The sequence below is a fragment of the Pollicipes pollicipes genome, unplaced genomic scaffold, assembly GCF_011947565.3.
Source record: "Pollicipes pollicipes isolate AB1234 unplaced genomic scaffold, Ppol_2.1 Scaffold_1600;HRSCAF=1878_pilon_pilon_pilon, whole genome shotgun sequence".
Lineage (NCBI taxonomy): Eukaryota > Metazoa > Arthropoda > Thecostraca > Pollicipedomorpha > Pollicipedidae > Pollicipes > Pollicipes pollicipes.
Window position 1 is genome coordinate 24,751,627 of NW_023595962.1, and position 15,327 is coordinate 24,766,953.

General features: G+C 65.0%; 1 protein-coding gene across 1 annotated transcript in view; it reads left to right on the top strand.

Annotated features, from left to right (window-relative positions):
• Positions 1 to 13,053, top strand: part of LOC119114891 (Golgi-specific brefeldin A-resistance guanine nucleotide exchange factor 1-like) — a 38,451-nt gene extending 25,398 nt beyond the window's left edge. The window contains 13 exon segments of the mRNA XM_037238949.1: positions 351 to 510; positions 800 to 1,022; positions 1,558 to 1,656; positions 2,170 to 2,282; positions 4,013 to 4,254; positions 4,508 to 4,676; positions 5,718 to 5,876; positions 7,950 to 8,045; positions 10,001 to 10,207; positions 10,719 to 10,884; positions 11,550 to 11,649; positions 12,716 to 12,808; positions 13,035 to 13,053. Coding sequence (XP_037094844.1) covers positions 351 to 510; positions 800 to 1,022; positions 1,558 to 1,656; positions 2,170 to 2,282; positions 4,013 to 4,254; positions 4,508 to 4,676; positions 5,718 to 5,876; positions 7,950 to 8,045; positions 10,001 to 10,207; positions 10,719 to 10,884; positions 11,550 to 11,649; positions 12,716 to 12,808; positions 13,035 to 13,053 — 1,846 coding nt within the window.
• The last annotated feature ends 2,274 nt before the right edge of the window (positions 13,054 to 15,327 follow it).

The following is a 15,327-nucleotide window of genomic DNA, read 5'->3' on the forward strand; positions in this document are numbered from 1 at the left end:
TCCCCGGTGCGCACCACTGGTGGGTCCGTGGTGCGCCTCTGCCAGTGTGCACCGCTGGTGACTCAGCGGTGTGCCTCCCTCCCCGTTCTTCACCACTGGTGACTCCGTGGTGCGCCTCTCTCCGCGGTGTGCACCACTGATGAGTATCAAAGTGTGCCTTCCGTCTCCCCTCCACCGTTGCAGCACCACTGCTGACGGTCTCGTTGTTGTTGTCTCGGAACCGTAGCACCACTGGTGACGACACCGTTGTTGCTGTCTCGGCACCGTGCACCACTGGTGACGGTCCCGTTGCTGCTTCTGTCTCGGCACCAAACACCACTGGTGACAGCCCCGTCCCGCCGGCTCGGCAGGGACCGCGCGGCGCCGCTGTGGCAGTCGGTGCGCAACCACATCTACTCGGTGGTGATGTCGGCGTCGGCGTCACACCACAGCCAGCTGATGGAGCGCGGCATGGTGGGCCTCATCAGACTGGTCATCCGGCTGGTGCGGCGCGAGGAGCTCACCTGCCAGGTACGCACGGCGGCGCGGTGGCCGGCCACGGTACCGGGCGGCACCTGCCAGGTCCGTGTACCCGTCGTAACGCTGTCGTGCTGCTAGGGAATCTCGGTCTTGTGTCTTGGTTGTCGTTTTCGGTGTCGATCACGGTCCCTTTACACTCGTTCCTGTTGTGCGCACGGCGAAGCGCGCTCCCCCTCCCCTCCCCAGCCGTCCCTGCGCCTGACCGGCCGCCGCAGGAGCGCTCCCCCTCCCCTCCCCAGCCGTCCCTGCGCCTGACCGGCCGCCGCCGCGCCGTCGCCAGGTGCTGCAGTCGCTGCGCATGCTGCTGCTGCTGCGCGGTAGCTGCTTGCAGCAGGTGAGCCGGCAGGCGACAGCCGGCCTGCACCAGCTGCTGCGGACGGCCGCCGGCTCGGTGACGGCCGCCGCCGACTGGGCGGTGCTCTTCACGCTGCTGGAGTGGGTGGGCGCCGGCGCCCGGCCGCCGGCCGTGGTGGCTGGCGAGGCGGTGCCGGCGGAGGCGCAAGGTCAGTCACACGGTCATCAGAGCTCTTCGTAACGGGCACGTGAAGGTCACTCACGGGGTCACGAGAGGGTTCCGTAGCGGTCACTGCCACGGTTTCATGCACGTGAGGTCAGTCAAGGGGTCGGGGGAGGCCACGGGGTCATGTACGCGAGGCCACTCTCGAGCGCTGGTGTCACGTGACGAACTGTCGGCGGTGTTTCGAGTCTGATTGGCGGTCTTGTTTAACCCGTGTTTCATCCGCTGAGAGCGGTGTGTTTGGGATAGTGGCCCGTGCTGTGTAACTGAGACGTGTGAATCAGCTCCGAGGTGATTCGCGCCATCACACCGTTCACACAGGTGCTCACCTCTGGTAAATTGACCAGACTGAACTGGTATGTAATCCACTCATCTGTGTGCACTGTATCGATTTAATAGTACCTGCGGAACCTATTTGATGGTCGCGTCTTAACCCGCCCTGACCCGACCTGACCTGACCTGAACTGACCTGACCTGACCTGACCTGACCTGACCTGACCGGATCCCCGCCTGTATTGCAGCCGTCTCCGACACGGAGCAGGTGGCCAGCGACGGCACGCAAGACTCGGGTAACGCGTCGGACAAGTGCTACAGCGACTCGGAGCTGTACGAGCCAAGAGGTGAGCGCGGTGCCGGCGCCGCCTCCTCTCTGGCGCCGCCACCGGCCACACACCGGACCGTGGGGTTAAGGCGGGCTGGGGCACCACTCGCTGGCGCCGGCTGTCCCAGCATTGGCCGTGGGGAAGAGATGCGTCATATGCGGTGCAGGTTTTTTGCGACTGCGGGTACCGGTTGTGTGATGTAGTCGTTGCCGGCATGGCCACTGATCAGTTTCACCGGCGTGGCTTGGCTATCCCGGCAACCGCTGCAGGCTTCTGACTGGAGTGAGCGCTATGCCCGTCAGTGCAGGGTTCTGTCGTATGTCGACTCTTGCCTCAAAGCACGTGACTTTGTTCTCATGCTCCTGTCCACCTACGTGACCTTTGACCGCTGTGTGACCCCTATGCGACCCCTGCGTGACCTCTAGGTGACCTCTGTCTGACCCTGGTGGGACCACTATGAACCCATCTGACATCTGTCTGACCCTTGTGTGACACCTGTATAACTCCTGTCTGACCTCTGTGTGCCCCCAGGTCAGCAGCCGGGCCTCCGGCCGCAGGGAGCACCATTCCACAGCATGTCGGAGCTGTCGGGTCGCGTGGCCTCCGAGCAGACCCGGCCCGCCGGCACCGGCGGCTGGATCCTGGTCAGTAGCCGGTCAGCAGGTCAACAGGTCACCGCTGTCAGCGGCGGGCGGCCGCGCCGAGGCGCTGACCTGACGCTGGAGCGGGGCGGGACACCGGCCCCAGCCGGCGGGCGCGGGGAGGTGCCGCACCAGCCTCGTGTGCTGCCCGGCAGCCGCAGCGGTGTACGTCAGTAGTTAACTGAGGGTGGGGCGGGAGGGACACCGGCCCCAGCCGGCGGGCGCGGGGAGGTGCCGCACCAGCCTCCTGTGGTGCCCGGCAGCCGCAGCGGTGTATGCCAGTAGTGGACTGAGGGTGGGGCGGGGGCGGGATAGATTGTTGTCACAGAAGCAGAGTCAAGCCGTTTGCGTCTGGTTTCGATGCCATCAGCGAAGAGGGAAGGGGGAGGGGGGGGGGAGCTGACAACTGGTATGAGCCCCAAGGAGGACCCGCGATGTACTGATGTGCTAAGGCCTCCCAGTGTACCAGAAAGAAACCAGAAAGTTATGCTTCCTACTGCTCTCAGAAACAGCGTTTGATCTTTTGACTCTTGAACGACGGCGTTGCGCTCCTGCTATTAAAGCTAAAACGTCCCTGAAAAATCGCTACGCAAAAATTATGTCACAGGTAATTATTTTAGAAGTTGTTTTGAATGGTTTGAAGCGAGTCTCTTAGCATGAGACCGGCTGCATGAGCATTATATCAATACCATTTTCTGATCTACTAAATTTACTACTGGTTAGTGACTTCTTTGCAGACCATGCTGACGTGGTGCGGCAGAGGCGGTGGTAGGGGGCTGTGGCTCAGTACAGCCCAGGCCGGGCCGGACGGTGTGTGACGTTACTCTGTGTTGTCGGCAGGTGGGCCGGGGCAGACGGTGCGTGACGTTACTCTGTGTTGTCGGCAGGTGGGCCTAGCCGGACAGTGTGTGACGTTACTCTGTGTTGTCGGCAGGTGGGCCGGGGCAGACGGTGTGTGACGTTACTCTGTGTCGTCGGCAGGTGGGCCGGGGCAGATGGTGTGTGACGTTACTCTGTGTTGTCGGCAGGTGGGCCGGGCCGGATGGTGTGTGACGTTACTCTGTGTCGTCGGCAGGTGGGCCGGGGCAGACGGTGTGTGACGTTACTCTGTGTCATCGGCAGGTGGGCCGGGCCAGACAGTGTGTGACGTTACTCTGTGTTGTCGGCAGGTGGGCCGGGGCAGACAGTGTGTGACGTTACTCTGTGTTGTCGGCAGGTGGGCCTGGCCGGACAGTGTGTGACGTTACTCTGTGTTGTCGGCAGGTGGGCCGGGGCAGACGGTGTGTGACGTTACTCTGTGTTGTCGGCAGGTGGGCCTGGCCGGACGGTGTGTGACGTTACTCTGTGTCATCGGCGGGTGGGCCTGGCCGGACAGTGTGTGGCGTTACTCTGTGTTGTCGGCAGGTGGGCCGGGCCGGACGGTGTGTGACGTTACTCTGTGTTGTCGGCAGGTGGGCCGGGGCAGACGGTGTGTGACGTTACTCTGTGTTGTCGGCAGGTGGGCCGGGGCAGACGGTGTGTGACGTTACTCTGTGTTGTCGGCAGGTGGGCCGGGGCAGACGGTGTGTGACGTTACTCTGTGTTGTCGGCAGGTGGGCCGGGCCGGACGGTGTGTGACGTTACTCTGTGTCATCGGCGGGTGGGCCGGGCCGGACGGTGTGTGACGTTACTCTGTGTCATCGGCGGGTGGGCCTGGCCGGACGGTGTGTGACGTTGCTCTGTGTCGTCGGCAGGTGGGCCGCGAGGGTGAGATCGAGCCGCTGCAGATGCGCGCACTGCCCGTCAACCAGTTCAACATCACGCACGACCGGGAGGTGCTGTTCCACGACCCGGTGTCGTTCGCCAAGGCGGCCGACAGTCTGGCCTTCCTGATCCGCGACGCCGCCTACATCACGGCCGACAACTTCCAGCCGTGCGTCCAGTGTCTGCGCACGTTCGTGGAGGCTGGGCTGCAGGCGCGTCTGGCGGCTAACAGGTGAGGGGGGTGAGACTGACCTCGGACCGGTGAGCTGTGATATCTAACCTGTGACCTGTGACCAGTGACCTGTGACCTCTGACCTCTGACCAATGACCAGTGACTTCTAAGCAGTGACCAGCGCCCTGTGACCTCTAACCTGTGACCTGTGACTTGTGACCAGCGACCTGTGACCTGTGACCTGTGACCTCTGACCAGTGACCAGTGACCAGTGAACGGTGACCAGTGACCTTTATGTGTGTGTGTGCGGCAGACCGGCGCCGTCAGCTGGGCCGGGCCGTAAGAGGCGCGGCCGCCGCCGGGACGAGGGCCGCCCCCCGCCGGCCGCCGCCGCCGCCGCCACCACCGCCCGCAACTACGACGCCGACGAGAGCGACTCGGAGGCCGAGCTGCCGGCCGGCTACCACCAGATCGCCATACAGGTCAGGACGGGTCAGGACACGAGGCGGGTCACGACGGCGGCATGCCAGCGGAAGTTAGGTCAGATTAGGGTGGTTTAGATCACGTCGGATCACGAGAACGGGGTACCGGCAGGTGGTCATCTAGATCAGGTCAGGTAAGGTCAGATAAGGCAGATCAGGTCTCCCGGGTCAGTGGGTGGAGTTCACCGCACATGTCAGAGAAGGTGGTCTGGCACCACCAAATGACAGTGTGGGTCAGTGCACATAGTGACAGGTGACAGGTCAGCAGTGGAGGTCAGCAGACAGACCAGGCAGACCAGCAGATTGTCCCAGTGGTCCCACCGCACTGCTCTGTGGTACGGTGCTTTGGGGCCGGTCGAAGAAGCTATTGGTACAAAACAGCTGTGATTCTGTATTGTGTCATTGCTATTACGTGATTCTCAGGGCATTGTGTATGGGCTTTGTCGCCAACTGTCATACACGACTTCCGCATGTTCTCCGTTTTCCCACTGTTGTCAGCTGCTGGACCCCGTCTCCCACGTCCCGTGTCCTCCCCCGTGACAGCTGTGTGTGGCGGCCGTCTGCAGCTGCTGGACCCCCGTCTCCCACGTCTCGTGTCCTCCCCCTTGACGGCTGTGTGTGGCGGCCGTCTCCAGCTGCTGGACCCCCGTCTCCCACGTCCCGTGTCCTCCCCCGTGACGGCTGTCTCCAGCTACTAGACCTCCCGTCTCCCACGTCCCGTGTCCTCCCCCTTGACGGCTGTGTGTGGCGGCCGTCTCCAGCTACTAGACCTCCCGTCTCCCACGTCCCGTGTCCTCCCCCTTGACGGCTGTGTGTGGCGGCCGTCTCCAGCTACTAGACCTCCCGTCTCCCACGTCCCGTGTCCTCCCCCTTGACGGCTGTGTGTGGCGGCCGTCTCCAGCTACTAGACCTCCCGTCTCCCACGTCCCGTGTCCTCCCCCGTGACGGCTGTATGTGGCGGCCGTCTCCAGCTGCTGGACCTCCCGTCTCTCACGTCCCGTGTCCTCCCCCGTGACGGCTGTGTGTGGCGGCCGTCTCCAGCTGCTGGACCTGATGCACACGCTGCACACGCGGGCGGCCCACATCTTCGGCTGGTTCAGCGAGCCCAGCCGCCGCGGTCAGCTGGACAGCCTGTGGGAGGGAGGCTGGTGCCCGCTGCTGCAGGGCATCGCACGCCTATGCTGCGACCCCCGGCGCCAGGTCAGCCGGGGAGGGGCCGGGCAGAGGGGAGGTGACGGGACGACAGGCCGGAGGCAGGCTCGCGTCCCGTTGGTGACGGCCGAGCCGTTGGACATGGCACTTCGGGTGGTATGTGAGGGAAGGGCTTCATGGGCCACCGATTTTATTTCGATTAAGTATGTTCATGTGTCGTATGTTGTGTTTTTCGATTAATTTGTCTGCCATGTAAGTTTTCCCGACTCTGACAACGTTGATCATTGATAATCAAGCACTGATCTTGAAGCGACCCAAGAGGAGCACCCGGCGACCTGAGGAGAGAGCGCCCTGCGACCTGAGGAGGGAGCGCCCTGCGACCTGAGGAGGGAGCACCCTGTGACCTGAGGAGGGAGCACCCTGTGACCTGAGGAGGGAGCGCCCTGTGACCTGAGGAGGGAGCGCCCTGTGACCTGAGGAGGGAGCACCCGGCGACCTGAGGAGGGAGCGCCCTGTGACCTGAGGAGGGAGCACCCTGTGACCTGAGGAGGGAGCACCCGGCGACCTGAGGAGGGAGCGCCCTGCGACCTGAGGAGGGAGCACCCGGCGACCTGAGGAGGGAGCGCCCTGTGACCTGAGGAGGGAGCGCCCTGTGACCTGAGGAGGGAGCACCCGGCGACCTGAGGAGGGAGCGCCCTGTGACCTGAGGAGGGAGCACCCGGCGACCTGAGGAGGGAGCACCCGGCGACCTGAGGAGGGAGCGCCCTGTGACCTGAGGAGGGAGCACCCGGCGACCTGAGGAGGGAGCGCCCTGTGACCTGAGGAGGGAGCGCCCTGTGACCTGAGGAGGGAGCACCCGGCGACCTGAGGAGGGAGCGCCCTGTGACCTGAGGAGGGAGCACCCGGCGACCTGAGGAGGGAGCGCCCTGTGACCTGAGGAGGGAGCGCCCTGCGACCTGAGGAGGGAGCACCCGGCGACCTGAGGAGGGAGCGCCCTGTGACCTGAGGAGGGAGCGCCCTGCGACCTGAGGAGGGAGCACCCTGCGACCTGAGGAGGGAGCACCCTGCGACCTGAGGAGGGAGCGCCCTGCGACCTGAGGAGGGAGCGCCCTGCGACCTGAGGAGGGAGCGCCCTGCGACCTGAGGAGGGAGCGCCCTGCGACCTGAGGAGGGAGCGCCCTGCGACCTGAGGAGGGAGCCCCTGAGGAGGGAGCACCCGGCGACCTGAGGAGGGGAGCGCCCTGTGACCTGAGGAGGGAGCACCCGGCGACCTGAGGAGGGAGCGCCCTGTGACCTGAGGAGGGAGCACCCGGCGACCTGAGGAGGGAGCGCCCTGTGACCTGAGGAGGGAGCGCCCTGTGACCTGAGGAGGGAGCACCCGGCGACCTGAGGAGGGAGCGCCCTGTGACCTGAGGAGGGAGCACCCGGCGACCTGAGGAGGGAGCGCCCTGTGACCTGAGGAGGGAGCGCCCTGCGACCTGAGGAGGGAGCACCCGGCGACCTGAGGAGGGAGCGCCCTGTGACCTGAGGAGGGAGCGCCCTGCGACCTGAGGAGGGAGCACCCTGCGACCTGAGGAGGGAGCGCCCTGCGACCTGAGGAGGGAGCGCCCTGCGACCTGAGGAGGGAGCGCCCTGCGACCTGAGGAGGGAGCACCCTGCGACCTGAGGAGGGAGCGCCCTGTGACCTGAGGAGGGAGCGCCCTGTGACCTGAGGAGGGAGCACCCTGTGACCTGAGGAGGGAGCGCCCTGTGACCTGAGGAGGGAGCACCCTGTGACCTGAGGAGGGAGCACCCTGTGACCTGAGGAGGGAGCACCCGGCGACCTGAGGAGGGAGCGCCCTGTGACCTGAGGAGGGAGCGCCCTGTGACCTGAGGAGGGAGCGCCCTGTGACCTGAGGAGGGAGCGCCCGGCGACCTGAGGAGGGAGCGCCCTGTGACCTGAGGAGGGAGCGCCCTGCGACCTGAGGAGGGAGCGCCCTGCGACCTGAGGAGGGCGGACAGCGCTGAGCCGTGTTTCAATTTCATGTTCTGTAGTGAGTTTCGAGCGGCTGACCGAGCCGCCGAACCCCGCCACGACCCTGACCCTGACCTGGCGTTGACCTGACCTCGTTCGGGCGGCAGGTGCGAGCCAGCGCCGTGACCTACTTGCAGCGCTCTCTGCTGGTGCACGACCTGCAGGCGCTGGCGCCAACTGAGTGGGAGGCCTGCTTCCACAAGGTCAGTTTGACGTCCGCTCTGGGCTGCGCTCGGACGGCGCTGCACGCTCCACCCGCCCGCTCGCGAACCCCGGACGCGGCCACACGCTTCCCCGACACACGCAAGCACGCGCGCACGCACGCACGCACGCACGCACGCACGCACGCACGCACGCACGCACGCTCGCTCGCTCGCTCACACTCGCGCACGCACGCACGCACGCACGCGCGCACGCACGTTCGCTCACACGCACGCACGCACGCACGCCCACATGTGATGTTTTCGGGCAGACCGTGTGGCGGTCCGGGACTCGCGTACGACTCAGACCGGCGCGGACCGGCCGACACGCGGCGGCGGTGGATGGGGCCGAGCGTTCCGCACGTGAACAGCCAGCCCCGCGGGCCGGGGCGGCGGCGCGCCACGGGAGGGGGAGAGGCGGGCGCACTGCCGGGGCTGGTGGTCTCCTGGTCTGCTCCATCAGGGCCTGGCTTCATGGGGTGGAGCCACAAGTGTGCGCTTTTTGGGACCGCGACGTGTAAGCACACGGGCGAGAAATCGGCTTGTTCCGCTGAAGGTGTGTATTCGTCAGTGCTGTGCTAGTAGGTGCGTCGGTTGAACTGCTTCATTTGTTGAAAGCATTCATGCGACACAATTTGAACTTGCGCAGATTCGTAGTTCAGTTCTGTGAGGTTCTTTCTAAAGAGAATGTAATGAAGGAACGAAACACGGTGCTTTAGATCGAAAGCCACAACTTGAAGCCGCTGGTCGACGGCGAAACTCACCAGCAAATGGATGGGATGGGAGTGAAGTGGTTTGGAATGAAAATAAATGCAAGTCACGGGGATCAAGCCCGCCACAAAAGGTCTTCGTCGCACTGTTTTCGCTTTGTTGGACGGGTAGAATATTCGCATCCCCAAATAGCTCGTTTGCAGCCAACACGCGAACTGCTGCCGGTCTTGTGTTATGTCGTAGGCCTCAACTCTATGTACTGAAATGCCACCATAGGTGAGATGCCGTAAGGTGGCCCTCGCCTTGGATCGGGCTTATGTCAAGGTCAATGCATTGTGGCGCAACGGTCTACCTGCGTAACTCGGAAACAGTTCTAGCTCAGAAAGGTCACGGTAGTGTTCGCCGGCTGACTGGACCCAGTCTGAGCGTGCCCTGCCACACTAGCCCTGGTCTGAGTGGAGTTGGCGGCTTCCCTGAGCACGCGCTTGTGCAGGGGCTCTGGTGATGTGAACCGACTCTGGCTTGGCATTAGCGTGGCCCTGCTACCCCGTCAGACGCCGTGTACTCCCCGGCTGATCACAGCCTGTCCCATCCCCACCTCACCGCCTGCCCACAGCCCGTCTCATCCCCGCCTCCTCGCCTGCCCACAGCCCGTCCCATCCACACCTCCCCGCCTGCCCACAGCCCGTCCAATCCCCACCTCCCCGCCTGCCCACAGCCTGTCCCGTCCCCGCCTCCCCGCCTGCCCACAGTCTGGCCCATCCCCACCTCCCCGTCTGCCCACAGCCCGTTCCATCCCCGCCTCCCCGCCTGCCCACAGCCTGTCCCATCCCCGCCCCCTCGCCTGCCCACAGTCTGGCCCATCCCCACCTCCCCGTCTGCCCACAGCCCGTCCCATCCCCGCCCCCTCGCCTGCCAACCGTCTGGCCCACCCCCACCTCCCCGCCTGCCTACAGCCTGTCCCATCCCCGCCTCTCCGCCTGCCCACGGCCTGTCCCATCCCCGCCTGTCATGCTCCCCGCAAGCCAAGACGTGTGCTCGCCCGCCCCCTTCCGCCATAATGAAGTTGCCGTACAAACCCTGACCTGGGCCGGCCCGCCGTCTGATGGGCGCCGTGCAAACTGCGATGTTCCGCCCTGCGCCGAGCCTCCGACTGCCGCACAAACGCGGAACGGTCCTGCTCTGCGTCCGGCTCTGCTGGCGTCGTATAACTCCAGTTGTCTAGCTCACCTCACGGCGTCCTGCAGGTGCTGTTCCCGCTGCTGGCGAAGCTGCTGGAGCCGTCGCCGGCGGCGGGGCTGGAGGAGACGCGGATGCGGGCAGCCACGCTGCTGTGTAAGGTGTTCCTGCAGCACCTGACGCCGCTGCTGTCGCTGCCCACCTTCACGGCGCTCTGGCTCACCATCCTCGACTTCATGGACAAGTACCTGCACGCCGACCGGGCCGACCTGCTGGTGCGTCCTGTGCTGAGGGGTCGGGGTCGGGGTCAGGGTCGGGGTTCGGGTCAAGGTCGGGGTCGGAGTCGGAGTCGGAGTCGGAGTCGGAGTCGGAGTCGGAGTCGGAGTCGGAGTCGGGGTCAGGGTAAGTGTTGGTGTCAGGACCGAGGCCAGGGGTGGGTTGAGGTTCAAGTCGAGGCTCAGGTTTCGGCTCCGGCTTCAGTGTTCCGGTTCCGGGCCGGAGCGAGGGGGGGGGGGGGAGAGGCAACGGTGGGTGGTGTGCTGTCTGCATGCTGGATGACGGGCGTGCCCTGGCGTCTGTGGCAGCAGTTGTGAGGTGTGGCCACCGGAGCTGGGCCGGGTGACGAGACTCTCCGTAATAACCTCACAGTTGGCTGCCGTATCCACTCAGACATACGTGTTTCCCCGCCGCCCGTCGGCCCGGCCTGTCGGGCACACGTCTGTCCACCTGGCACGCGTGAGTGCAGCCCCCGGCGGCGCCGCGCCTGACTGGCGTGTCCGGCCGCAGCACGAGGCGATCCCGGAGTCGATGAAGAACATGCTGCTGGTGATGGAGACGGCCGGCATCTTCCACACGTCGGAGGGCTTCACCCAGCTCTGGGCCATCACCTGGGACCGCATCGACACCTTCCTGCCGACGCTGCGCGAGGAAGTCTTCAGGAACCACCCGCCCAGTACGTGCGGTGATGTGTCGACGGACCAGAGGCGCACACAGACCCGCTCCGGACACACGGATTACCGCACCGGCTAGCTGGCGGCTCAGCCGGCGGCTCGGCGCGCGTGCTCCGCCGTCTACGGCCCGCCGGTGACGCCGCCGTGTTCGCCTCTGTGGCGGCCGGCGCCGCTCGCTTACACGTGTCGGCCGCCGGCCAGATCGTTGCCAGGCGGTCGAGGCCGCTGCAGTGACGCGCCAGCATCACCCTCCGCGCGTGGCGTGTACCGTTGTACCAGCGGCTGGTGCGTGCGTCGCTGTGCCACCGGGCGGTACGTGTGCCTCTGCCACTGGCCGAGGCATTGAACTCGAACCGACGCGCGCCAATCCGGCACGTCTGGAGGCACGGCAGCGCGGATGGCCTGATCTGTGCCCTTTATCCTGTAAGCGGAAGTTCAGGCGACGGTCTCAAGGACGAGGTTCGTTGAGGCGACGCTCCGTGGCACAAGTGCCCCGGCAGTTACGACGCCATTGGGCCTGAACCGCCGCCGTATCGTCGCCATTTATCGTGTGCTGTGCGGGGCTCGTCGGATCGTCATGGTTCCCCGCTTGTCGAGTGCCCGCCGTCGCCTGCCGTCCGGCCGGCGTGGACTGCGTGGCGTCACCAGCGGATGTCTCCGTTTTCAGACGAGATCAAGACGACCGCGAGCGGAGCTGACCTGAGGTCACCGGGCGCCGAGCCGCAGCCGACCGTGGCGCCCAGTATGAGGGAGGTGCGGCCGGCCAGGTGAGCGCCCAGTATGAGGCAGGTGCGGCCGGCCAGGTGAGCGCCCGGTATGAGGGAGGTGCGGCCGGCCAGGTGAGCGCCCAGTATGAGGAGGTGCGGCCGGCCAGGTGAGCGCCCGGTATGAGGGAGGTGCGGCCGGCCAGGTGAGCGCCCAGTATGAGGAGGTGCGGCCGGCCAGGTGAGCGCCCAGTATGAGGAGGTGCGGCCGGCCATGTGAGCGCCCAGTATGAGGAGGTGCGGCCGGCCATGTGAGCGCCCAGTATGAGGGAGGTGCGGCCGGCCGGGTGGGTGCGTCACACTGGCTGGTCAGCGGCGCAGCGGCCGCCCCTCTCCGCCCCCCCCCCCCCCTCCCGGCCGCTCCTGTCGCACGCTGGCGGTGTGTTGACATGGACGTTACTGACATTGAGCCGGGTTGATCAATGGTAGATGGGTTCGTATGTGTGTCGTCATGTTGGAGTGTTGGCTATACGCGTAGCGGGCAGGGGCGCAGCGCCTGTACTGCGGACACTGTGCGTGTTTGTTCTGTGGTCAGCCGGCTCATCTCGGCTGCCTGGCGTACCTTTTGTCCCCCTGTTGGGTGACTCTGGTGTTGGGGTTCTGGCGTGCGAGAAAGCGGTCCTCTGACCTCATTCTTAACCTCCGACATGTGACCTTTGGCTGCTGACATCTCCTGCTCACCTCTCCCTCCTTTCCTGCCCTCTGAACTCATCACTCTACTCTGGCAGTGGATTCGGTACCACATGCTGACCCTGATCTCTCTCTCTCTCTCTCCCTCTCTCTGTCCCCTCTCTCTCTCCCCCCCCCCCCCCCCCTCTCTCCCTCTCTTTCCGTCCTCCCTTTCGTTCTCTGCCTCCCTCCCTTCCCATCTTCCTCCCTTTCTCCCTCCTCTCTTTCCCTATCCCTCCATTCATCCCTCTATTCCTCCATTTCTCCCTCCTTCCCTTTCTCCTTCTTCCCCTTCCTCTTTCCCTCCCTCCCTCCCTCCCTCCGCGTGTGCTGGCCCTGACCGCGCCCCTGGCCGCGCGCCGAGGCCTCTCCGGTGACGGCCGTCCCCCGTGTGCCACAGCCCGCTGCACCACGAGGAGCTGGTGCCGCCGGCGCCGGCCGTGGTGCTACACTCGCCGCTGCCGCCGGCGCCGGCCCCTGCGGCGCCGCCGCCGCCGCCGTCGGCCCAGCCGCCGTCGCTGCCGCTGATGACTCTGTCGGCCGGGCCGTCGCCGGTGCCCGTGTTCCTGCAGCCGCTGCCGACCGTGCCGACGGCCGGCGGGCCGGCGCTGGGGACGGAGCGGGCTGCGGCGCAGGAGCAGGCGGCCGGCCCCAGCGCGGGGCTGGAGCTGTCCGCCGCGCCTCTGGGGGTGTCGCCGCCGGGCCTGGCCTCCGAGCAGCCCGCCGTGCCTTTGGTGATGCTTCCCACCTACTCTCCTGACGCGCCGTCTGTGCCTTTGGTCACACCCGCCTCACCGCCCTCCGCCCAGCCGGCGGCGTCGCCGATAGCGCCGCCCGCCTCCTCCTCCTCCTCCTCCGAGCCTGCTCTCGTGCCGCCGGCAGTGCCGCCTCAGCGCCCGGCCGCAGGCGACATCAGCTCGGCGCCAGCTGACGGCGCCGTGACGTCAGCAGCGACAGCTGGCGCGCCGCCGCAGGCCGACGGCTTGCCCATGTTCCGGATGGAGGCCGCCGAGGTGAGAGGGCTGGGGCCTCGCTCACTTCGAAGCGACTGTGGTGTTTTCCACGCTGTTCGCAGCGGATGGCATTCAGATCAATGTCATTATGCCGCTGTTTGTGTTGATGTCCGGTGCAATGGAAGCTGACGCTGACACCGCCATTCAAGGTTTCTGTTTTTATGAACATGGTTTTGCAAACCTTCGGAACACGCCTCTTTGGACCGTGACCTGGAACGGTCGTCGGCTTTCAGGGTGGTGCAATCAGCTGGTGCCTATAACCCCAGAACATTCAAAACAACGGAATATTGTCGCTAACACTTCTTCAGCTCACAACCTCATAACCCAGGACCTAAAGTACTGCACTATTGTGGAAACCACTATGTCACACTGACCTCCAGTAGGACTTTCGTAAATACTGTATAGTAATCAGTAGATGAATGCGCTACCTTCTTGATCCGAAATATATTTTCTCGTGTTCTCTCGTCCTGTTATGAACCTCTGGCTGGTTGTCGTGTGAATGGTAGCCAGGTAACGGTCATCACTGTCACATCTGGAGTTTAGTCGATGCACACTACCTCGTGCCTTGTCGTCGGACGTCTGTGTGATGGAGACACGGCCAGCGGAGCGCATTCGGTGGTGCTGGAGTGTTGGTTTGCTAAATGGGAAACGGGTGGCCGTCTCACCCATCATTGCCGTGACGTGATGGACGTCCAGGACTGATGGCGGCTCACTATTTCCATTCCTTTTCAGAGCACCGACGACTTCTTCAGCAGATGAGCGTGCACCGACCGCTCAGCGATAGCCGTCCCATCTGTTGGGCCGGTGGTGAATCAACACCTCATCGCGGTCCACCAGGGCGGCGCTGTTCACGATCGGGTCGCGTGCCAGCCGCGGGCGAAGGCGATGTCTGGATGGTGCCAGCAATAGACGCCCGCGACTTGTCGAGTTATGTTCTGTGTCGCGAAGGCGCGGTGGAAATTCCCGCACGAGTCTCGCCGCGACGCAAAATGGCCGCCAGTGACGGGTCCTCGCGATGTGCTTCGAGTGCAGCCGGTTTTAGCGCAGCGACACTGGGCAGAGCCGCAGCTATCCGCTCCGTCTCGCTGCCTGCGCCGCCCGCGCCGCCCGCTGAGGGGTGTGAAGCGTGTGGCCGGGCGGCGGGACCACGCGGTGACGAGGAGGGCCGCGCCGGGCGCGGGTCGGCGGCGAGGAGGGAGCGTCGGTGGCCCCGGGAGGTCACGAACGCTGACGTTTGTCGGTTGAGCCGCCGCCACCCCCTCCCCCCATCCCCCAGGGGCTCGCGAGCGTCGCCGACCGCCACCTGCGCCGCGCGGCTGGAGGCGAAGCCGGCAGTGACGCGATGTGCAGCACCGCGTCCGTGGGGGTTACACGGGGGGGGGGGGGGGGGGCGGTGGTCCGGGCCAGGTTCTGTTCGCAGGTTATCTGATGGCACCTGAGGGAGGCGCTGCCTGTCACCGTGCGAGGTGTGCTGCACGAGCACTGTAGCTGGAAATTGACCCGTGGTTTTTCTGTTTTAAGGTTGCGCTGTGTTAAGTATCGTTGAAATATCTATATTTTATTCGCGGTGGGCGGGTAGGCGGGGAAACGACTAATAAACACAACGTTGGTGTGATGCTGTTGCCTTCTTCCTGAAACAGCGGTCGACAGAGCCAGTGGCCATTTTCTGGCTGATTAAGTTGAGCCGATGAAAAACCTTTCACGAGGGAACAATTGCCTCAGACGTTGAGGGTTGCCTTTTCGACTTCTGTTCCGCTCAACGCCGTGTAAAAGCCAGCTGTCTGCCGGGGCTGTCTGGCGCTGCCAGTATCGCCGGAGGACGCGCCTCCCCGCAGAAGACTGCTCAAAGCCAGGCCGGTCTGCCGCCAGGGGTCAGCATGTCATGGCCGGCCTGCCGCCAGGGGTCAGCGTGTCATGGCCGGCCTGCCGCCGGGGGTCAGCATGTCATGGCTGGCCTGCCGCCAGGGGTCAGCATGTCATGGCTGGCCTGCCGCCAGGG